The sequence below is a fragment of the Heliangelus exortis genome, chromosome 26 (assembly GCF_036169615.1).
Source record: "Heliangelus exortis chromosome 26, bHelExo1.hap1, whole genome shotgun sequence".
Classification (NCBI taxonomy): Eukaryota; Metazoa; Chordata; class Aves; order Apodiformes; family Trochilidae; genus Heliangelus; species Heliangelus exortis.
The window spans coordinates 4944072-4965955 of record NC_092447.1 but is presented as its reverse complement, the minus strand read 5'-3'; the positions used below and the strand labels follow the sequence as shown (position 1 = coordinate 4965955).

General features: G+C 46.4%; 1 protein-coding gene across 3 annotated transcripts; it reads left to right on the top strand.

Moving 5' to 3' along the window:
* The first annotated feature begins 79 nt into the window (after window positions 1–79).
* Window positions 80–17967, top strand: NFRKB (nuclear factor related to kappaB binding protein). 3 transcript variants are annotated; one of them, XM_071768946.1, is made up of 26 exons: window positions 80–251; window positions 946–1083; window positions 1661–1862; window positions 1959–2086; window positions 2907–3081; window positions 3280–3381; window positions 3919–3992; window positions 4342–4426; window positions 4881–5061; window positions 5227–5335; window positions 5835–5961; window positions 7353–7418; window positions 7910–7989; window positions 8085–8128; window positions 8496–8556; window positions 9494–9668; window positions 9788–9894; window positions 10317–10440; window positions 10837–10916; window positions 11543–11763; window positions 11868–12153; window positions 12890–13108; window positions 13441–14229; window positions 15008–15114; window positions 15875–16010; window positions 16698–17967. In XM_071768946.1, exons 2-26 carry the CDS (start codon window positions 949–951, stop codon window positions 16821–16823), a joined length of 3939 nt encoding a protein of 1312 aa, XP_071625047.1. In that variant the 5' UTR covers window positions 80–251; window positions 946–948; the 3' UTR covers window positions 16824–17967. The 3 variants fall into 3 exon arrangements, with proteins under 3 accessions (XP_071625047.1, XP_071625049.1, XP_071625048.1); XM_071768948.1 differs by having other exon boundaries at window positions 98–251; window positions 5835–5949; XM_071768947.1 differs by having other exon boundaries at window positions 98–251; window positions 8499–8556.
* The last annotated feature ends 3917 nt before the right edge of the window (window positions 17968–21884 follow it).

The window sequence follows — 21884 nt, the reverse complement described above, 5'->3', positions numbered from 1 at the left end:
CAGCCGCCTCAGACCCGCGGCCTCAGCGCCGCGCAGGCGCCCACGGCCCCTCCGCCATCGCGCAGCCGCCTCCTTCCGTCTTCCGGAGCGGAGAGCGTCTGGGGGCTGCCTCCCCCCTTCCTTCCCCTTCCCGGGATCCCCGTTCCCGGGATCCCCTTCCCGGGCCCAGCCGCCCGAAGCCGCCTTAGGGTAGCGGGGGTGGTGGTCGGGGTGCCCTCCCCTCAGGGAGCGTTGTGGTGTCAACGGAGCAGGTAAGAAATGCGTGGGTTTGGATCTTTTTTTTTTTTTTTTTTTTTTTTTTCCGTGTTTTCCCGCTGTCCGGCGCTGGTTTAAGGGTTTATAATGTTTTTTTTCTCGCGTTTGGGGCGTTTTCCCGTAACGTTTGAAGGGGGCAACGGGGGCGCTGGGCCCGCTCAGAGCTGCGGGTTCAGGCTAAGGGAAAACACGCTTTGGGTCTGTGGTTCGGTTCGGTATCCTCAGGCTGTCATGTGGGGTTTTTTCGTCGTGTTTGGTTGTTTCGACAGCAAGAAATGGGTCACCTGTGCTTTCCGGGCACGTCTGGAAGAGCATTTCCTCTCTTGAGGAATTCCTCCTGCACTGGAGCAGTAAATTGAGGGTGTAATATCTCGTGTATCTCACAGCCCGATTGTGCATCGTGTGCACCTTATTGTACCTTACACCTTGTGTTTGACACGAGCTGCTTGAGACACTGTGGCTGCTCCAACCCTGGAAGTGTCTCAGGTCAGGTTGGATGGGGCTTGGAGCAACCTGGGTCCATGGCAAGGAGCAACCTGTCCATGGCAGGGAGGCTGGAATTTTATGATCTTTAAGGTCCCTTCCAACCGAACCCTTTGAAACCTTGGCTTTACAGCCATTCCTTAGCAGGGGATGGAGCTGGCTGTGGGATTTTTGCGTTGTTCAGGGTTTGCTGGTGGTGTCTGGCAGAGGATGGACTCTCTGGATCACATGCTGACCGACCCCCTGGAGCTGGGGCCCTGCGGGGATGGTGCTGGCACACGCATCATGGAGGACTGCATGCTGGGGACCACCAGGGTCAGCCTGCCCGAGGACCTGCTGGAGGACGTGAGTGGTGCTGAGCTTTACCTCCCCAAAGCCTTGGCTGTGTCCAGATCCTTCTGTGGGGCTCGCAGAACCAACCAGAAAGTAGGGAAATGACTGGTTTGTCCTAGAAAAAAAAGGTGTCAGAAGGGCTTTGGTGAATTTCGGGAAAACTTCTTTTAAAGCTATTCTGTTACGTTCTTCTTCTAGTAATAATCTTTCTTAAAGACTTTTAACATTTTTTTAACGTGAATTGGTTTTGGTTTTTGTTTTATGTTTTTTTGTTTCAAGTTGGAACTTGGACTAGATTGGGAGACGTGGTCACTGGGGGTTGGACTCAGTGGTCTCACTGTCTCTGGGGGTGGGATTAAATGATCTCTAGAGGACCCTTCCAAGCCCTAGCATGCTCTGATTCTAAGTTTTGAATGTACTTTGGAGTTCTGAATTTACAATTATCATTTATTTCCTCATCTTTTCTTAGTACTTGCTCTGACACAATCTCTCTAAATCTGGTATTTAACAACAGAAAGCCTTAAGGCTTAAGAAAGACACCAAAGGACCTGGATGTGTTTTTTCCACTCTCGTTTTTTCTTTTCTTTAGCCTGAGATTTTCTTTGAAGTTGTCAGCTTGTCTACGTGGCAGGAGGTGCTGACAGATGCCCAGCAAGACCACCTGAAAAAATTTTTGCCTCATTTCCCTGAAAACAACCGAGAGCATCAGAACAAACTCATCCTGGCCTTGTTCAGCGGAGAGAACTTTCGCTTCGGAAATCCGCTCCACATCGCCCAGAAACTCTTCCGAGGTCAGGGAACATCACAAAATCTGGTGTCGTTTTAGAGTTAAGATCTGCAAGTAGCAGCTGATAAAAACTCAGAGTGGGTTTTTTTACCTCTTCCAGATGGGCACTTTAATCCTGAGGTCGTCAAGTACCGGCAGCTGTGCTTTAAATCTCAGTACAAGCGCTACCTGAGCTCGCAGCAGCAGTACTTCTACAGACTGCTCAAGCAGATCCTTGCTTCCCGCAACGTGAGTGCCTCCTTTCTGTAATGAATAAGTTTTTGGGGTTTTTTCCTACAATAAAGGGTATTTCTGGGTTTGTTATTCTCATAGGTCTTTCATGAATGCTGAGTTTCTGCCTTTCCAGTGGTCCTTGTAACACAGCGCTAGAACCATTGTTACGTTTGCAAATTTCAGGTTTTGAAACTCTGGTAGCTCTCACTTGTGTGTAGTGGCTTTTTTCCACACCCACCTTGTCCCCTGCTTCCTTACTGTCCTATTATAAAGTCAGTTTGCCTTCATTTTCTGCTGTTTCTGTCACTGTGAAACAGGTAAGGTCACTAGATGTGTGTATGAGGTCCGTCTGTATAAAATGAACCCACAGTGATGAGGGAAAATGAATGCAGACATGTGTAGGAAGTTATTTCCTCTGTAGCCATTAAGGGATAAAATGATTTCTTGATAAAAGATAGCATTCCATGTCGTGTCAGGAATTTGGAAGCTGCTCCAAGGGATCTCAGGCCAACAGATGGTTCTTCTCAGAACCATCAGTACTTCATCAGTAGTCCACGTAAAATGACAGTGAGGTTATTACTGTGTGTGCAGGTGAAGGTGTGGGAATTTTGCTTTGCTTTTTCCCCTCTTTTAATTATGATCTACAGTGTTGATTTTAAAATCTCTTACATGACAGAGACTGTTACTTTTTAAGTGTTATCATCTAAAGAACCGAGTTGCTTCCTGCACCGACACCGACACTAAACTTGCTGAAAGTCTATGAGTGAAGCTGATCTGTTGTCACTTACAGTGCTGTAGCTGAGGTAGTTAATGTCCCACGGGTCTCCTCTTCCAGCACTTGCTGGAGTTGGCTCGGAAAGGAGGCCCTGACATGGCCCTCAGGAGGAAGCACTTCCCACCCTCCTATGACACAGAGGAGCGGGACAGACGGACACATCGGCGCTACCTGAAGATCCTGAGGGAAGTCAAAGAGGAGTGTGGAGATACCACCTTGTCTTCTGATGAAGAAGGTAATGCCCTGCATCGAGCTAAAGATTGGAGATGTCAGCAGAGAAAGAGTTTTTTTGGTGTGGGGACATTATCTTTGAGTAGAAGAACGTAAAGTAAAATCTTCAGTCTTATTGGCTGTGCTCTGATGAACACAGGGGAACTGGATGGTGCAAACTGTTGCTAAGTCTTGCAGAAAGAAATTGAATTCTTTCTTTTAGATCTAAGCTCCTGGCCTCCAAGTTCTCCAACACGTTGTCCAAGTCCACCAGTTCCCCTGAGAGTAATCCCCACCCTGTCAACCTTGGACATGAAAACAGCAGGTGAGAGCGAGCCTGGGCTCAGTATGGATTTAAGGGTGACAATGACTTTAAAATCCTGCAGGAAATCTATTGTTTCATGGGAAATCTTGTAATGCTTCATTTTTTGCAGTCTCCAAAACTGCTGGCTCTTCTCCCAGTGTATTTAATGTTTTTTTTCCTAGAAGGTTAGTGTTTTATCACAAGGCTCTGCAGTACTGGTTTCTCTGCTATGTTTTGATTTAAACAGCTGAAGCATTAGAATAGTTCAAAATATTTTGGAGCATGTGCTGGGGTTCTTGTGATCAGATCTGCAAACCCTTTGTGCAGTAGTGCTGATTCTCACTGCTTTTCACTTCCCTGCTTGAGTGAGCAATGAAATCTGATGAGCCAAGGAAGAGAATAAATTGGTTGATTAAAAGAAAGCAAATCAAGTAGCTAAAATCTAGTTACTGAAACTTGGAGATTGTGGAAATGGACAGTGAGTGGCAGTCTAACAAGTCTGTAAAGCAACAGTAATGGAAAACTTTGTAAATAATGCTTTTTTTGTTGTTGTTGCAGACAAGATAGAATTTGGGGATAGTGATTTGAAGATGATGTTGAAGAAGCACCATGAGAAACGGAAACGGCAGCCGGTAAGATGCCAGGAGGGCTGGGGAGTGGGACTGCATTTTATCTGTTGGTCTTTTATCTGTTAGCTGTAAAGTTCAGGGTTCTTCTGGGTCACAAAATGGTAGCTACTTTTTTTTTGTGTGCCCCTGCATTTAGTTGTCAGCCTCCAGTTTGTGCTTCTCTCTTCAGAAGGACTTTGTAAATTACAGTGATGTGTTTTGGAGAGGTAGAATTTGGGATTCCAGGGTTAGAAGACTTCCCAGCTTTTATTGCAGTTAATAACTTTATAAGATATTTGGAGCATTCCAGTACTTGGTTACCTTGTTGCTCTCTTAACACTTTGTCCTTCTCCAATTTTAATCTCTCTCATAGGATCACCCTGATCTAGTGACAACAGACCTGACTCTTGAGGACATCATGACTCGAGTAAATGCTGGCAGGAAAGGTTCCTTAGCAGGTCAGTGGTTTGGACACAGCATTTGTGCACTGTGGGAGTAAAAAGTGTGTGTGAAAAGCTAAGGCTGAAGGTGGTCTCAACAAACTGTTGTATCTTTTTGCTCTTCACTCCTGTGTTGTGAGTTGTTCCATTCCAGTTGCTCACAGCCGACTCCAGTTTCCACTGAGGGTGCCTCCAGCTAATTGCTGAAAGTTAATTTGTGTTCCTCCTCTAAGCAGTTTCTAATTTCATGTACATTGTCTTAAAAATCGAGATGTTCTATTAAAGCAGAGTGCTTTGAGGGGAAAAATAAAGATTTGTGGAAGCAACTGGGAAGATGGAGTGAATGAGTGCATGCTGTCTCTCAATATAAGTTTAATACAAGTTTTTATTTAAATACATAATTTCAGACTCCTTGAAATGTGGTAAGAAACTTTCTAGTGGTTATTATTCTTACCTTTTGTCATATCTACAGCCTTGTTTGACCTTGCAACCCTCAAGAAAAAGGTGAAGGAAAAGGAAGACAAGAAGAAAAAACGTCTGAAGATGATTAAATCCGAGGTGGAAGATTTGGCTGACTCTCTTAGCAATGCAGATGGAATCCCAGCAATGTCTCAGGATCCTTCTCCCATCCCTCTGTCATCTGTCAAAGAGGAGTAAGTGCCTCACAGGGCCCTGGATGGAGGGAGAGAGGTTGCAGCTTAGGCTTTTGTGGGACTTTTGCAAGCTTGGTTTAGCTCAGCCTGGGGTTGGTGAAATGTGTGGTGTTCATCTTGATATGAAGGTGAATTTGTGCTGCTTGTGTTCTCTTTCATTTGAAGACCTCTTGAAGACATGAAGCCATGCCTTGGAATAAATGAAATATCTTCCAGTTTCTTTTTCCTTCTTTTGGAGATACTGTTTCTGGAAGGACCTGCTACTCTCTCTGTGGTGAGGAGCCAGCAACTTTTCTAGGAATCTTTGCAGAAAGCAAAATTAGGGGATAAAGAGAGGTTTATAGCTATGCATTAGTGATTTTTCTCCAGAGTTTCCCTGCTATAAATGGTATTGTGATGTAGCTTACATGCTAAAGAAATGAAACCCATTGGGAGTGTGTAACATGTTCTGTTTTAACATGCTTAAAATTTAAATTGAAATTTTTTTAAAAATTAAATTTAGTCAGTGGAATCTCTTAAGTCTTTCTATACCCATTCTTTAGATCATGGTTAGATGTATTTTAAGGGCAGAGATGGCAGGGAAGTTTTTTCCCCTTTTTGAGGTCTCTTGTCTGAAATACCCTGTTACAGTTACTTGAAAAAGTCAGGTGTTTATTTTTTAAAATCTGTAAAAAGCATTTTGGCCCTCAGATGCAGTTGGCTGATTTGCTTTCTATTTAAAGTCATAGCTTAAATGTGAGATCTTTCATAGAATTTTTCTTTTTCCCCTTCAGCTTGAAGATAAAGTTCTGGATTGGCAGACTTCTCCCGCCAGTGCACTAAATAACTGGTTCTCTTTTGCCCCAAACTGGTCTGAACTGGTTTTACCCGCCTTGCAGTACTTGACAGGTGACAGCAGGGGTAAGAATGGCTGCTAAAAATACAAATCATCTATCAAAAATACTAATCACTTCAGTCCTAATCACTGCTGATTTACATGATAGCAAAATAGACTTTTAATTCAGCCATTACAACAAACCACTGTATTGTTAACAATCCAACAGACTTTATGGCTTCCATTTCTTGATTCTGGTAGCCTTGTTTTGCATGTGGATTGTGGATAAGACCCAGCTTGATTCCCAGGGTTGTGAAAATGTCTGTGAAATTGACAGTTTCTCCCGTTCAGGTCAGTCTCTTCAGGCAGGTTGTTTGGAGCAGGAGGAAATGAGTCTCTTCCTGGGGTGAAAACATTGGGGTTCTCTCTGGAGATAATGAAAAATAAACAAAAAAGCCCAACTTGGGGCTTGAATGAGAGAAGTTTCAGAGGATCCCTTCAAACTGAATCATTCTCTGGTTCTCATTGGCTTAGTGGGAAGTTAAAAAGGGAGAGGCAGTGCTGTTGGCTGTGGCCCTTGCAGCATGGAGACTTATAGAACCATAGAATCCTAGAGCTGGCTGGGTTGGAAGGGACCTCAGAGCTCATCAAGTCCAACCCTTGCTCCACTCCCCCCGTGGTTCCCAGCCCATGGCACTGAGTGCCACATCCAGGCTCTTTTGAAATATCTCCAGGGATGGAGAATCCACCCCTTCCCTGGGCAGCCCATTCCAATGCCTGAGCACCCTCTCTGCAAAGAATTCTTTCCTAATATCCAACCTAAACCTCCCCTGGCAGAGCTGGAGCTCTGCCAGGGGAGGTTTAGGTTGGATATTAGGAAAAAATTCTTTAGTCCATGCCCTCTTGTCCCACTGATATCTGCCCAACCCCCCCTGGCTCCAACCTCCTTTCAGGGAGTTGTAGAGAGTGATGAGGTCTCCCCTGAGCCTCCTCTTCTCCAGCCTCAACACCCCCAGCTCCCTCAGCCCTTCCTCACAGGACTTGTGCTGGATCCCTTCCCAGCCTCCTTGCTCTTCTCTGGACCTGCTCCAGCACCTCAATCTCCTTCCTGAGCTGAGGGGCCCAGAACTGGACACAGGACTCAAGCTGTGGCCTCCCCAGGGCTGAGCACAGGGGCAGAATGTTCTCTGTTAATGTTCTCTGGAGTGCTGGTGAATACTGGAAATCCTGTGAGCCCAGGAGCAGTTCCTGGTGCCTCACAGCATGAGCAGGGTCTCATCTGACAGCCTGTGGGTTGGAGACTCATTGTCCCCTTCAGTTCCTTTCTTGTGCTGGCACTGAGATGCTTTCTTTAGGCAGTCTCTAAAAGTGCTCTGTCTGCCCTTGGGAACCTAACTCAACAGCTTGGTTGCAGCAGGAGGATTTATGGGGTTGGAGGATTGTATGATGTCTCTGACATGCATGTTTTTTGCTCTAGATGCTCCTTCCAGCTTCTCACCTTTTGTTGAGTTCAAGGAAAAAACTCAGCAGTGGAAATTGCTTGGTAAGTATCTCATGCCCTTCTGTGCTGGTTTTCTGCAGGAATTGGCTTTTCACCTTACTGCAGCCCAGAGAGAGACAAGCAGAGCTGTGAATTTATGGGTCAGGCCTTTCCTTTTCACTGAGCAAAAGTGTGTTGTCCATTCCAGGTTTTCACTAGGCATTGGTAGCAGCAGCAGACAGAATAAATGAGCAAAGGCTTTTTTAACCATGTTGATGTCACCCTTCACACCACTCTGAGCACCTTCTGTATTTTCCCTTCTGTAGAGCATAACTTCTGATTATTCAAAGTAATTATTAGCAATTACAATGCTAAGTGAACAAGGTTTTAGCACTCTCCTAAGTGTTCAAGTATTGAAATCTGTGAAGTGTTGAAGATGCCTTGTGATGGTGATAGAGAGGAAGGGAAGAGGAGATGACTGGGAAGTGCAAGCAGCCAGCTTCCTAACAGTTTGAGGACTTCTCTTTCATATTTTTCCTGATTTCTTGGACTAGGTAATTGCCAAGATCATGAGAAGGAGTTGGCAGCACTGTTTCAGCTCTGGTTGGAGACCAAAGACCAGCATTTTTTCAAAGTGAGTCAGAAAAAAAATCACTTTCTATCAGCACAAAACCTGGCTGGGTTCCATCTAACATTGACACATCTGTTTGGGGTTTTTTCTTTTGATAGGAAAATGAGGACAGCTCAGATGCCACAACACCAGTTCCCAGAGTGTAAGTGGACAATGCTGCTTGAAAGCTTCTGCAGTGCATGCTAAAGCTGTGAAGCTGGGGCCTTGTGCTTTTAGATTGGGATGGCTGGATGCCTAAAATAAAAAGATTTCCTACCTGGGGCAGGAGGGATCTTAATAATCTGATTTTACAGAAGCTCACTTGATGTTTTCCCAAGTTACACCCTAGTAACTAGATTATTTACAGCCTTGCTTAGCTGCATGGAGCATGGATCTCTGCAGGCCTTATTTATGTTACCCTAAATGCTTTCAGAATTTGCAGAAAGGGTAAGGTGACTAATCCTGGGGGAGGTTCTTTGGGGTTGTTGTGGGCTTGTTGCTGCTCAGAACTGATGGTCACTTTGTTTCAGAAGGACTGACTATGTAGTCAGACCTAGCACTGGGGAGGAGAAACGCCTCTTCCAGGAGCAGGTAAGAGGAGAAGCATCTTAATTTTAAATACATATATTGAACCAGCTGGCTGCTAAACCAGTTTAGAAAGAATTTCAGACAGTTGAGTTTTACACTCATAAAACAAACTTTGTTGATGGAAGGAGTATCCAGGAGCAGGTGAGAGGAGAAGCAACTTTATTTTAAATACACATATTGAACCAGTTGGCTGCTAAACCAAGAGAATTTCAGACAGTTGAGTTTTATACTCATAAAACAAACTTTGTGCATGGAAGGAATATCTTTCATCTCTTGAAGTAGGTATCTTGGCCTTTACATACAACTTGCTAACCATATAACCTCACTGCTTACCTGTATTTCCAGGGAGTATTGGGCAAAATGAGCTGAAACTGGTTTTCCCAAGCTTTTAATCTCACGTGCCATCTCCCAGCATATGCAGATGATTTGTCTCTGTATTTTTTGAGATTGTACAAGCACAACAAGCAGAAGATAAGTGGCAGTAAGGGCAGCAGTGCACTTAATTACCTTGTCTGCAGTAGCTGCAAGTGTGTTAGGGGGTAAACACACAGCTCATCTCCCAGGCTGCATGAGCTGGGGGGGTGGTACAGTAGCCAGGTTAAATTCTGGAAATCTTGTTTTTGCCAGATTAGAGGAGGAAGGAAGAGTTTGTTGTGGCTGGGGGAAGAGGTGTTTGCTGAGCAGAAGGGGTGTCTGGCACCTGTGCAGCTGCCTAACAGTGCACCTGATGTATTGCACCTTCCCTCTGTGAAGTGGTGCTTGACATTCTGTGTGAAGAACTTTGTGCTTGCCTTGATCCAAAATAAATTTATACAGCAGGTTTTGAGCCCTTAATGAAGCAAATAATTTCTAGAGAGTGTTAATGACTCAAACCAGAAGGTTTAGGGCTTGTCTCTGGGTGTTCCCTGCTCACCCCAGCCCTCTCTGTGCCCAACCCCAGGAGCGGTTCCGTTACAGCCAGCCCCACAAAGCCTTCACCTTCCGGATGCACGGCTTCGAGTCGGTGGTGGGGCCTGTCAAGGGGGTGTTTGACAAAGAAACCTCCCTCAACAAAGCCCGGGAGCACTCCCTGCTGCGCTCAGACAGACCAGCCTATGTCACCATCCTGTCCCTTGGTAAGGTGGTGCTGAGCCCTGAGGGTGGAGGGCAAGGGGCAGAAAGGTGTCTGCTGAAGTTCTGGGACGCGGGTGTCGGGTTTCAGCTGGAAGTGTGAGCTCTAAATGCTGTGTTTCAGTCCGTGATGCTGCTGCTCGCCTTCCCAACGGAGAAGGAACCCGTGCTGAAATCTGTGAGCTGCTGAGAGACTCCCAGTTCCTAGCTCCTGATGTCACCAGTGCTCAAGTAAGTTGGGTGCCATGTGTCACCTCAAACAGATGCTCCAAAAAAATACCCTGTGCAGGTCTGGGTGGTGTCCCAGGCCCTATTTATTTTTTTTTATGCTGCTTTGACAAGCAAATGAGAGCAAGCTTCTACTCTGGGGAGGTGCTGGAGGTTCTCACCAAACTCTGTGTGGTGAAAAAACAGGGAGAAAAGCCACAGGACTAACAGTGTGACCTATATTTAGTTGCATTTTAGATTCAGCAACAGTCACCTCTCAGAGCTTTCAGCTTTGCTGGGAGCTCCACTGAATCCAGGGTGGCCAAGGGCTACCTGTTCTCACTCAGTGCTTACTCAAATGAAGGTTGCTCTCAGCTTATTTGGGTCTGACCTTTGGTTAGCCCATCCAGGGACATCTTTTAATGCTGTTAATTTTGTATTTTCAGGTTAATACTGTTGTTAGTGGTGCTTTGGATCGATTACACTATGAGAAAGATCCCTGTGTGAAATATGATATTGGACGGAAGCTGTGGATCTACCTGCACAGGGGCAGGAGTGAGGAGGAGTTTGGTAAGCCTGGCTTAGTGATATCTGAAGAATTGGGAATGTTTATTTATCTTTGCAGCTTCTTCAGTCCAAGTGGATAATGAGCAATAATTATTCCTCTAATCAGTTTGCTAATGGTACCCCATCAGCACTTAAATCCAGTCCTGCAGAGCACTGTGACAGCTGAAAGTATTTATTTGAAAAACAGAAGGACTGCAGGTCTCTGTGGACACTCACAACTTCTTGCATGTCTTTATTTCAGCCTTTTTGGCTAATTTTATGGGGTGTTTTTCTTTGCATTATTACATGAGTGTGTGTGCTTGATTTCTTGTCTGTGGATGAGCCTACAGGTCTTACTTTGCCTCTGTCTTGACTCATGTGTTCAGGAGCTCTAACTTTGTACTTTATTTGTACTTGCAGAACGGATCCACCAGGCTCAAGCTGCTGCAGCAAAGGCCAAGAAAGCTCTTCAGCAGAAGCCAAAACCTCCAGCTAAAATGGTAAATTTCTTTGTACAGGTTTGCAGAGTTGCTTTTGGGATTGGGTCGGAGATACAGGCTTAATTTAATCCATAAATTCTGCATTTGGAGTGGCTGATAATAAATAATTTGGGTCATCAGTTCATCATCTGTGTGAATGTCAGTGCTGGGCTTGCACCAGTGCACAAAATGAAGAGGGAACTTTGACACCTCTCTGTTTCTTCTCTTATCCTTACTTTTAATTAACTCAAGGAATTAATTTGTGCTCCCTGTCTTGGGGATGGTCTTTCAAATCTAGTTTTGGGGTTGAGCTGTAGCAGAGGGAGTGAAATGTACCTTCTGCTTTTCCCCTTGCTGTGCTGAAGCTGTCTGGGTTTGGATGTCTTTTTTGTTGTTGCTGTAGATACCAAACACCTCTAAAATGGTTGTTGGCAAATCAGCCAAGGTGGAAATCAGCATTGTAACCCCTTTTATGGCTGCAGTTGGGGAACAGTCAGTCAGTCACCTGTGATTTCAGGGTTTAGCACTGGGGCATCATTCAGAACTGGACAGAACTCAGCCTCAAGGGCTCAGCCAAGTGATTTTTTTTTTTTTTTTTTTTTTTTTTTTTTGCCAAGACCTTAATGCTTGACCTGGTTACTTTGCAGAAGTCTGGTAGCAAGGAGAGTTCTGTGAAAGCACTCCCCAGCAGCACCTCAGAGCCCAGCCAGCTGAGCCTTAGTGACTCCAGCATGCCACCAACTCCTGTGACTCCTGTGACACCCACTGCACCAGCATTACCAGCAACCCCCATTTCACCCCCACCAGTGTCTGTGGTGAGCAAGAGTGGATCTGGTGCTGGATCTGAGCCAGCCAAGCCCAGCCAAAGGTACTTCTGCTGTCTCCTCCATCACATGTGGATGTTCCTGGTCCTTCCTCAAGTCATCTCCTCCCCATCTTTCCTGACCTGCTGTTTTTTTATCTTTGCTGCAGTGTTCTTCTGGTGTCATCCCCTACCATGCCCCAACTTGGGACCTTGCTTTCCACAGCCCAGAGCTCACAACAGACACAGCCTGGGCCACAGCCACCCCCTCCCAGGGTGGTCAGTCACACCACCTCCTCAGGATTGCCCCAGGTCCGGGTTGTCACTGCCCAGTCCAGCCTCCCAGCTGTGTCCCAGCAAGCCCCAGTGGTCACCCAGCAGCAGCAGCAGCAGCCTCCAGCAGTGCCTCAAATCCGTGTCCCAGCTACAACCACACAAACCAAAGTGCTCCCTCAGGTGAGTTGGGCTGTAGGGAAGTGGTGGAGTAGCTCTGATTTCTAATCTGACTTCTTCTCATGGTTTTGGTGTGGTGCACAGGGGTTATTTGCTCACTGGGAACGTGCAGTAACCAGGGCAGGAGCATAGAAACATCTGTGCATAAATAGTCCTGGTCAGTGCTCCTTTTGCATCACAAAATGATTTGGGTTGGAAGGGACCTCAAGGATCATCTGGTTTGGGCAGGGACACCTCCCACCAGCTCCAATCCCCATCCAGCCTGGCCTTGAACACTTCCAGGGAGCATCCATAGCTTCCTGGTCAACCTGGGCCAGGGTCTCACCACCCTCACACTAAAACAATTTCTTCCTAATGTCCAACCTAAACCTCCCCTCTTCTGTTTTAAAACCATCACCCCTTGTCCTGTCTTCATGTGCCCTGGTAAAAAGTCCCTCCCCAGCTTTCTTGTAGACCCCTTCAGGTATTAGAAGGTGCTCTAAGCTCTCCCCAAAGCTTTCTCCAGGGTGAACCACCCCAAATCTCTCAGCCTCTCTTCACAGGAGAGGTGCCCCAGCCCCTCCATCATCCTCATCTCCCACCTTGGCCTCGCTCCACGTTTTTTTGTGGCACTGTTAAATTCTGCATTCCAGTAAAAAAGCCCCCAGACCTAGCAACCCCAGCACAAGGCAGGAAGAGTAAATATGAGTCTGCTGGTAGTGTATTTGTCCACTCAGGGGCTTGCTGTGTCTTTCTGTAGGCTGTGATGACTCTGCCAGTCAAAGCTCAAACCAGCCCCGTGCAGGTGCAGAGAGCAGGAAGCTCCGTGACGGGACAGACAGGTATCAGTGTGACAGGGCTGTCCCCAGCTCCCAGCCCTGCTGTGAAGCCAGCAGCCAGCTCTCCAGGCAGTTCTGCTACCAGCACCTCCTCTACCACTGTCATCCAGAACGTGGCTGGCCAGAATATCATCAAGCAGGTGAGAGGGAAGCAAGGTGAAATCTTGAAATGCTGTTTCAGACCAGGGTTGGATGCATCTGAGCCCCGTTTTCACCTACAGGTAGAAGTTGTGTTAGTGCAGGTTCTTTAATTAACCATCTCTGACGTTGGTCTCATTTCCCTTCATCTTGTCTGAAGAAGAAAGCAGCTCCACAGTGGTTTGTGTTTTGGGAATGGCAGCTGATGTGCAACCAGAATTTATTTTCAGTAGCGTGCCGAGCGCCGGCGTTGTGCTGCTTCCTGTCTGGTGGGATCGGGCATCCCGTGGGGAAGTTTTCCTTCTGCCACAGCAGCTTCTCTGATCTCTTCCAGGTGGCTATCACGGGACAACTTGGCATGAAAACCCAGCCTGGAAGCAGCATCCCCCTGACAGCCACCAACTTTCGGATCCAAGGGAAGGATGTGCTGCGCCTGCCCCCCTCCTCCATCACCACCGACGCCAAGGGACAGACCGTGCTGCGCATCACCCCGGACATGATGGCCACCCTGGCCAAATCTCAAGTCACTACTGTCAAACTGACTCAGGACCTCTTCACAGCAGCTGCTGGGAGCAGTGCAGGTGGGAAAGGCATCTCAGCAACTTTGCACGTCACCTCCAATCCCGTCCAGGCTGCTGATTCTCCAGCCAAGACTTGCACGGCCACTTCTGCTTCTTCTTCCAGCCCAGCTGGAAGCACGGTGGTTAAAGTGACTCCTGACTTAAAGACTCCAGAGCCAACAAGCTCTGCATTCCGACTGATGCCTGCTCTGGGCATGACAGTGGCTGATCAGAAGAGCAAAGCCATAACTACAGTGGCATCCACTGAGGCCAAGCCAGCTGCCACCATCAGGATCGTGCAGGGGCTGGGGGTGATGCCCCCCAAAGCTGGGCAGACTATTACTGTAGCTACTCATGCTAAGCAAGTGCCCTCTTCCTCAGCAGTCAGCGTGGCTGGCACAGTCCATACCTCAGCTGTCTCCTTGCCAACAGTGAGTGCCACAGTGTCCAAAGCAGTGGCTGTGGCCTCAGGAGCTGCTGGCACTCCCATAACCATAGGCACAGGAGCCACCACTGTGCGGCAGGTCCCCGTCAGCACCACAGTGGTGTCCACATCCCAGGCAGTAAGTAATGCTAAGCTTTTTCTGGAGGTGGGTGAGGAAAGGGGAATGCTGAAACAATCCTGATGGTTTCTCTCTGAGAATCCCACGTCCACAGAGGCATAAATTAAGTGCTGCAGAATGGGGGTCTGCAGCTGATCTCACGGGGTTGGAATAACCCTGCAGAGGGGGGAATAGGCACGTGCTCTGTTAATAGGTCCATGAGCTGCAAGAAACTGAATTAATCTGGTGCTGGCAATGAGGATTGCAGCCAAATGCTGACTTGCCAGCAAAGAGTCAGATGGTGTTTGCCCTTGCCTCCCATTGTGAGTGAACAAAATAAACTTTGCTTATCTCGAGTGCCATCTTGTGCAGCTCAGCGTCTTGCCACACACCCCTGAAGTAATTTCCCTTGGGATGGTGTCAGAGCTAGAAGCACTTGTTACACAGCAATTTTTCTTACAGAATTTCCCATTTAATGCCCTTTAACTGCACTGTGAAAACTGAACAGGCTCATTGACAGTACCAGGGCTTCCCAAGGATAAAAATCCTGGGTGGATGCAGTGATCCTTCCCAGCCAAATCCTGTGGTGCAAAGGTGATGCAGGTTTTCAGGGCTGAGGCAGCTGTGAATGAGATGGAGGTGAATTTTAACAAGCCTGAAACAGAGCACAGATTTCAGGTTGTTGGTTTCTCCTCCCAGCACTCCTAAAAAAACCAAGCTGAGTGGTAACTGCCTGTTGTCAAGCAGTTTGTCTCCTGAACTCCTTGTGGCTCCTCATGTCTTCCTCCAACTTCTCTAGGGTAAGCTCCCAGCACGAATAACAGTGCCTCTGTCAGTGATCAGCCAGCCTGTGAAAGGCAAGAGTGTGGTGACTGCTCCCATCATCAAGGGCAACCTTGGGGCCAAGTGAGTACTTTGCATCTGTAGCTGTGCTTTAGAACCAGGCTGTGGAAGCTCTGTGCTCAGGAGATTCCTGAGGACTGAGCAGGCAGAGGGGGGAAGAGGCAGGCACTCTGGTAATAGGTCCATTAGCTGCAAGAAAATTAATCTGGTGCTGGCAATGAGAATAGAACATCTGGTTAGGTGCCCTGAGGTGGAGGTTCTAGCAAGTAACTGAATTAAAAACCAGCATTCTTTGCCTTGAAACCAGCTTGAAACCAGCTATTAGGTCAGTTCTGTGTGTTTGAGCAGGAATGAACCTGGTGACATATCTAAAAATATGTATAATCTGAGGCTATCCCTCCCCTAAAGAAACCAGGGGAGTGTGAACTGCCTCAGTGTGAATTCCTCTGCCATTCAGCTACTCAAGTCTTTCTGTTGATTCTTCCAAGAAATCTGCTGGTCTGTCCCTTAGTTAAGATTTCAGGGCAGACTTGTGTGTGCTCAGGCTTTTTTTTGTGTTCAGGCCTGACCAGACTATCCCAGTGATGTGCACAGCCCAGAATTAGAGTTTAATTCATGTGATAAATTATCAGAGTGGTAAATGTTGCCATAAACTTGTGTGTACCAGTATTGTGGGGGGAAAAAACACCCCAAACCCTGCTGCTTGAAATAATTAGTAAATTAGAGAAGTCATTTTAATCTTCTAGCAACTGAGGAGCAATTTGTGAGCCTGACAGACCTGCTGTGCTGCTCACTAACCTGCTAACAATTCTATTTTCTTTAGCATCAGTGGATTAGGGAGAAATATCATCCTGACTACCATGCCAGCAGGGACAAAACTGATTGCTGGGAACAAGCCAGTGAGTTTCCTGACTGCACAGCAACTCCAGCAGCTGCAGCAGCAAGGCCAGGCCACACAGGTATCAGCACACAGAGTTATTTTATTGGTTAATGTTTGCTTTTTGATGATTTAACATCTCCTGGGGGTTTTTACACCTGGTAAGTGGGGTTCCACAACAAGTGCACAGCTTGGCTGTAGCACCTGCAGTAAGCTCATGCAGTGCATCACCTCCTTTTCCTTCCCTCCATCCAGAAATGGGTTTGAAGCACTGAGAGTAGAATGAAAACCTAAAAATTCTGCCAGGAAATGTTCCCAGCTGCTTGAAGGATTGTTTCCATACCCTTGGCTCTTTTTGTAGTGCTTTGTACTTTGTGCTTCTGTGGGCTGATGCTTCTTGAAGAAATCCCAGTGCTGCTTTGTTTATTGATCTGTTTGTCTTGGAAACTTTGTGTTCTGGCATTCCAAAGAATTAATCTGTATTGAGAGCTGCTAGCAACAAGGCTGCAGAAGGGAAGTCTCCAGTGGATCCAAGTCCTCCTGAAAACCTGTAAAAGCAGCTGAGGTGTAGGTTTGTACCCAGCAGATGGAGAGACCTTCTTGGTACAGGTTCTGTTCTTGATGTGTTTTGGTGCTGGATCATGTTCATGTAACATGACCTTTACATGTTCCTGTAGCAGCCTTTTTGGTGGCAGCAGCAGCAGATCACTTACCAGGTTTTTCTTGATCTGAATTCAGCTTTTTTTTTTTTCCTTTCCCTTTCAAACAGGTGCGGATTCAGACAGTTCCAGCCTCTCATCTCCAGCAGGGAACAGTGTCTGGCTCTACTAAAGCAGTTTCCACTGTGGTTGTGACAACAGCTCCATCTCCAAAGCAGACCCAAGATCAGCTATGAACACTGGTTTGAAAATGGATTGCTTTCCAAGAACTTCCCTGAGCCCATCCAGCCACCCAGGACCACCCAGGCACAGTCATGGCTAGAGTTTGGACTTGAGGATGTCATGGATTTTTTTGTCTGGAGTCAGCACTGTGATGTCTAGGTAGAAAATCCACAGCTAAAAGATGCTGTAGCTACTAAATAAAATGTTCCTGTCTGGATCTGTGAAGCCAAGTTGGGTGGCATTGATAGCTGAAGAAATGTCTTCCTTATCTTTGTTCTCTTCCCATCCAAAGGGCTTTTTGCAAACACCATTTCTGTGCATTTTGGGTTGTAGATGAAGCAGTCAGCCTTGGGTTTTCCTAAACTGGGGAAACATGCTTGGAAGGAGTCATTCAGACCTCTCCTGGAGTCTGGATGCCACCACACTGATTTAGGTGACTTAGGATGGTGACTTGGACACTAAATTTTGTAACAGCATAGGATTAGATCCCTAACTCAGTCAGCCTCACATTTTGCAGGCTTTTAATACATCTCTCCCCTACCTCTGGGATCAGACTGCTTTTGAACAGATACCACTTCCATGTCAAATTTCTGTCAAGATGGTTTGGACTGTAAAAAAGCTGCAGACCATGGGGCAGAGTGAGAAGTGGAGGAGTTACAGAAAGTCCCTGTGTGAACAAGTGTCAGCAAATGGCAGGAGAGTGGAAAGGAAAAAGGAAATGTTGACCAGAAGGGTCCTCCTTTAGTTTTCCTCAACAAATAAACCTTTTTATAAGTCAAAGATGACTGTAGCTTGTTTTAAAAGTTTGGGATCTGTTTTCAGATAGACCCAAACTGTAGCCTCTAGGACTCAGCAGAAATATTTTAACCTGTGATCCTTGCCCTTTGGTTTTGTTTTCACCTTTGCAATTTGATCTTTCTCTGTAAATTTGTTTGAATTTTGCACGTGGTGCTGATGGCTTTTCTGACATGACCTTGGAGCTTTCTCAGAATGAAATCAGAAGACCTGTTGGACCAGAAGAAGACTAAAAGGGCAGAATTACAAAATCTCTTTGCCATCTCCTTTCAGTGTTGTACAGCTTGTTGTGTGTATAGTGGTTGTCAGGCTTGCCAAGGGCTAATAAATTCTCCATCTTCCTTGTGAGATGGCTCTTTTTAACCTGTTTTTTTCGGGTGTTCTTTTGTTTTTTGGTATGTTACACATTACACGGTCATGTTACACATTTATAAATATTTAAATATTTATAATATATTTAAAGAACCAAGTCCTAACAGGTCAGAGCTGCATGGCTGGAGCTGTGTGTGTGTTGATGCTGAGAACCACTGCACCTCAGCAGAGCAGGCAGGTTTTGGGGGCTCTAGGCTGGGGGTTTTGGAAGCCTGGAAATACAATTTTTATACCTTGAGAAGGGAATTTGGAGTGAGAAAAGTTTTTTATACCTGTTTGGGGATCTTTTGAGTGTCTCCTCAGGCTCCATTTCCCTTTGAGTCTTGGGAAGGAGCATCAATCACCCCACTGTGGGCTTCTTATTTTAAGGACCTCATGCTGGCTGCAGTAGCACAGGTTCCCTCCCAGCTTTGAAGAACAAAGTGCAGCCTCTCCTGTGGTTCAGCCATCTGAGGAGCTGCTTCCACTCTGCTTGAAAAATAACCCTTAAACTCCTCCTTAAAAAGCCCTTGTCTGAAATCAGGAAGCTTGAACTTCCGCCCAGGAGGCTGGAGGGCAGAGAGGGGCTTGAGTTTGGGTTTTTTTGGTGCATGCTGGAACTGGATGAGGGTTTATTTAAGGCAGACTCTGTTCTGTTTGCTCCTCTGCCCTTTCTCTGGTGACTGAAGTCGTGCTGGGTGAGTAAGAGCTGCTCAGGGGAGGCCTAGAGAAAGGATGACACCAACATTACCAATTTCCCATCTGTTCCTCCTGCCTGAAACCCAAGGGGTTTTCAGTCTGTTGCATGTTTGCCATTGCCTTTCTTAATTAAAAAAATGAACAGTTCAGCCAGTTTTTGTCACGGGGAGATGCTCACTGAAGTTATCCAGGAGCCTTGGTTCTTTCTGAAAAACTGGGGGAGGGATGTTTCTTTCCACCAGGAGAATATTGTTTAATCATTGCTTACAAGGGCTGAGCATGCTACACAAACAGCCAGGGGCCATTTGAAGGCTTTTTAACAAGAGCAGCTGCTCTGTTTTATTTAAATCCTGAGGGAAATCTCTGTTTATGTGCCTTAGTAGGATGCCCTCATGAGCTCACCTTGCAGCTATTTCCCTTTCCAAAAGCAAACTGCTAATTGGACATCAACCTGCACCTTTTGAGCACTTGATCTGCCTTTCCCAGCTGCCTTGAAGTCGCTGGCAGAGTTTTTTTAGGTAAACACAGAAACCTTCTTGCTTCTTTTGCATCTGGCAAGCCTGAACCACAGAAGCCAGGAAAAAAATCCCAGCAGTAGACTCTGCCTTGTGCCCTCCTGACGTCAGTCTGGGACGTGGTACCCAGGTGAGGGTTGCTCCCAGGGGATGGCAACCTGAAACTGAGGATTTTTGCCCCACAACCTTAATAAACACAGTGCAGGCTGAGCAGGGCTGTGGGGAAGGGAAAAACTCTGCTTTGCCTTAGGAAGAGGTGTGAGATTGGTTCCAAGCATTTCCATCTGAGATTTCCAAGAGTCAGGATGTTTGCTCCAAGGGGATGCTCAGTGCTACACCAGCTCACCCAACAGAGCCTGATACATCATTCCCTCATTTGGGAAAAGAGATATTATTATTATTATTATATTAGAGATAATGAAGTTTTTTGGAATATAAACCCCTAGCTAGAGAAATCTGAGCTGCTCAGCCCCAGCTGCACTCGAAGCTGCTGCTACCTCAGGTCATTTGACCTCCCTCAGGTGGTTCTTGTAGGCTGAGTCACTGGATGTGACCATTTCTTTCTGTGGACTCCCAAAAGAATTCTGGATGAGTAGCTCAAATGTGGGCTTTTAATGATTTAATTTAGGGGTGACACATCTCACCTGAAGTGACCCATTTGAGCATGGATTAATACTCTACGTGGCATCCTGCATCAAGGCCTGAAAACTTCTAAATCAGAGGTAAGTATCTTCAGAACCCATTTTGTTCCTTCTCTCTGGAAGTAGTAACCAAACCAATTTTCTTAGTGTCCTACAGCCTGCAAGACCTGGAGCAAAATAATTCACCTGCCAGAAGCAGGGGGACCTTGGAGTGAGGACCTGTGAAGATGCTGGCATTGTTTGAAACTCAGTAAGTGATTTTCATGTGTTGATGTGTCATTCTGAAGCAAATTTTTGGCAACAGGGGGAATTTTTTTCCCTTTGTGTTTGGGGAAACGATGGCTTCTTGGTATTTGCAAGATGTACATACAGAAATATGATTCTATACATAGAAAAATATGCTCGATTACTCAAAAGAAAGTATTGGCACTGGGGATTTTTAAGCTGCTTAAGCAAGGTGCTTGGAAGTCAGCCTGTGATGAGAGTTGTTCCTGTGTTCTGTTATACAGTGAAATTAGGGGTATGAGCAGGGAGTCAGAAGCCTTTGAGTCACTGCAAGTTTATGAATTCCTCATCTCCCTTTGCTCTGCTTTGCTTGTGGGAGGAATTCAGTTTGGGCTCATGGCTGGGGTGGTTTAAATAATAAATAACTTGGGAAGCCCTTCTCTGGAGGTTTGTATTTGACAGTGGGGCTGTGCTGAAACTGCACTTGGAACTCTGGTTGGCCCCTGCAATGGCTCTGAAGGGCTCTTCAGGCTGGTGCAGGGCAGAGGAAGAGGCTCCTGTGCCAGTTCTGTTGTTGCAGTGTTAGATGTGGTCTCTGTAGGAAGCTGGGAGCTTCCCAAAAATCATAAACTGGCCTGGGGGTTGTTCCCAGTGTGCCCCAGGAGAGCTGGGCAGGCAGGAAGGTGTTAATGATGTGAAAAGCTGAGGATTTCCCCCAAAGCCCCAAGTGCTTCACTGTCACAAAAATAGCACCTTAATCCTTTGAAGGGAAAATGTAAAAGCTTAATTTGGTTTTTTGCAAAGTGACCAAGTGAGAGAGCCCCCAGTCTGAGGGGTGAGGCCTTTGTGGTTAGAAAGGTGGGTTTGGGTCTGGTTGATAGGATTTGTTCTATTTTTATGGATCAGTTGGTGTTGTGAAGGTGACTAAAAGGGATGTGGAATTGCTGGAAGGGCACTGCCCATGTTCAGGGTTAGCAAACCCAGGAGCTCCTTCCAGGAGGAGGAAAAATTTCATTGTCTGTGTCTACATGTGCCTGGACCTAAACAATTTCACCAAGAAGGGTCAGAGTTTGCATTAGGGCTGGATCCAATCCTTGCTTATGTGTTTTCCTGCTTTTTCCATGATGTAAGCCATGCATTATGGGAACAACTGCTGCAGCTCACTGATTTTTCAGAAGTTCCCTCTCAGTCCTTGAGCTGGGTTGCAAGGTGAGGCACGTTTCCCAACATCTCCCTGACATCTGGTGGCAGGAATCTGAGGGCTGCCCTTCAGCCCATGGACAACCTTTTCCCCACAGGCACCTGAGAGCCAGCACCAAATATCTGAGCTTGAGAGAACTGGTAGAAGAGCCCCAGAAAAGAAAAAGCAGAGCTTCAAGTCCTTGAAGTCAGGACACCTTAATACCAAAATAGATTTTTTTGGCAGGAGGGGAGTTTTGGGGCAAACATTATACGTTGTGATCCTATTTTTGGGGTGGAGAACAGTCTAGCAAGCAGTCAGCAGGGTGTTCCAGCCAGTCTGCCACCTCATCCCGAGAGGGACAGCATCATCTAGGAGAGCACAGGTTTCCTCTCACTTCTGACAGGCTGAGCTCTGAGTTTGGTGCCAGTTTTCCTGCTTTAGGGTGGGAATGTCAGCAGCATGTGGAGTCTCAACATGCCCAGCTGTAGCAGAGAGTTTCTTGTCTGGAAGACTGTAGGAGCTGAAAGCAGCAAAAATCCCCATGCCAGATCCCTTAGACCTCTTGCACTGATCAAGTGAGGAGAGAAAGAGGTCTCAGTGAAAAGTCAAAGCTGTGTCTTCGTTTTGGTCAACACGGAAGTCTGAATTTCTATTTTCTGTGGAAAA

Coding starts and splice junctions, on each gene's coding strand:
- NFRKB (XM_071768946.1), top strand. CDS start 949: ATGGACTCTCTGGATCACATGCTGACCGACCCCCTGGAGCTGGGGCCC. Junction 1,084..1,660: donor CCGAGGACCTGCTGGAGGAC/GTGAGTGGTGCT, acceptor TCTTTTCTTTAG/CCTGAGATTTTCTTTGAAGT. Junction 1,863..1,958: donor CGCCCAGAAACTCTTCCGAG/GTCAGGGAACAT, acceptor TACCTCTTCCAG/ATGGGCACTTTAATCCTGAG.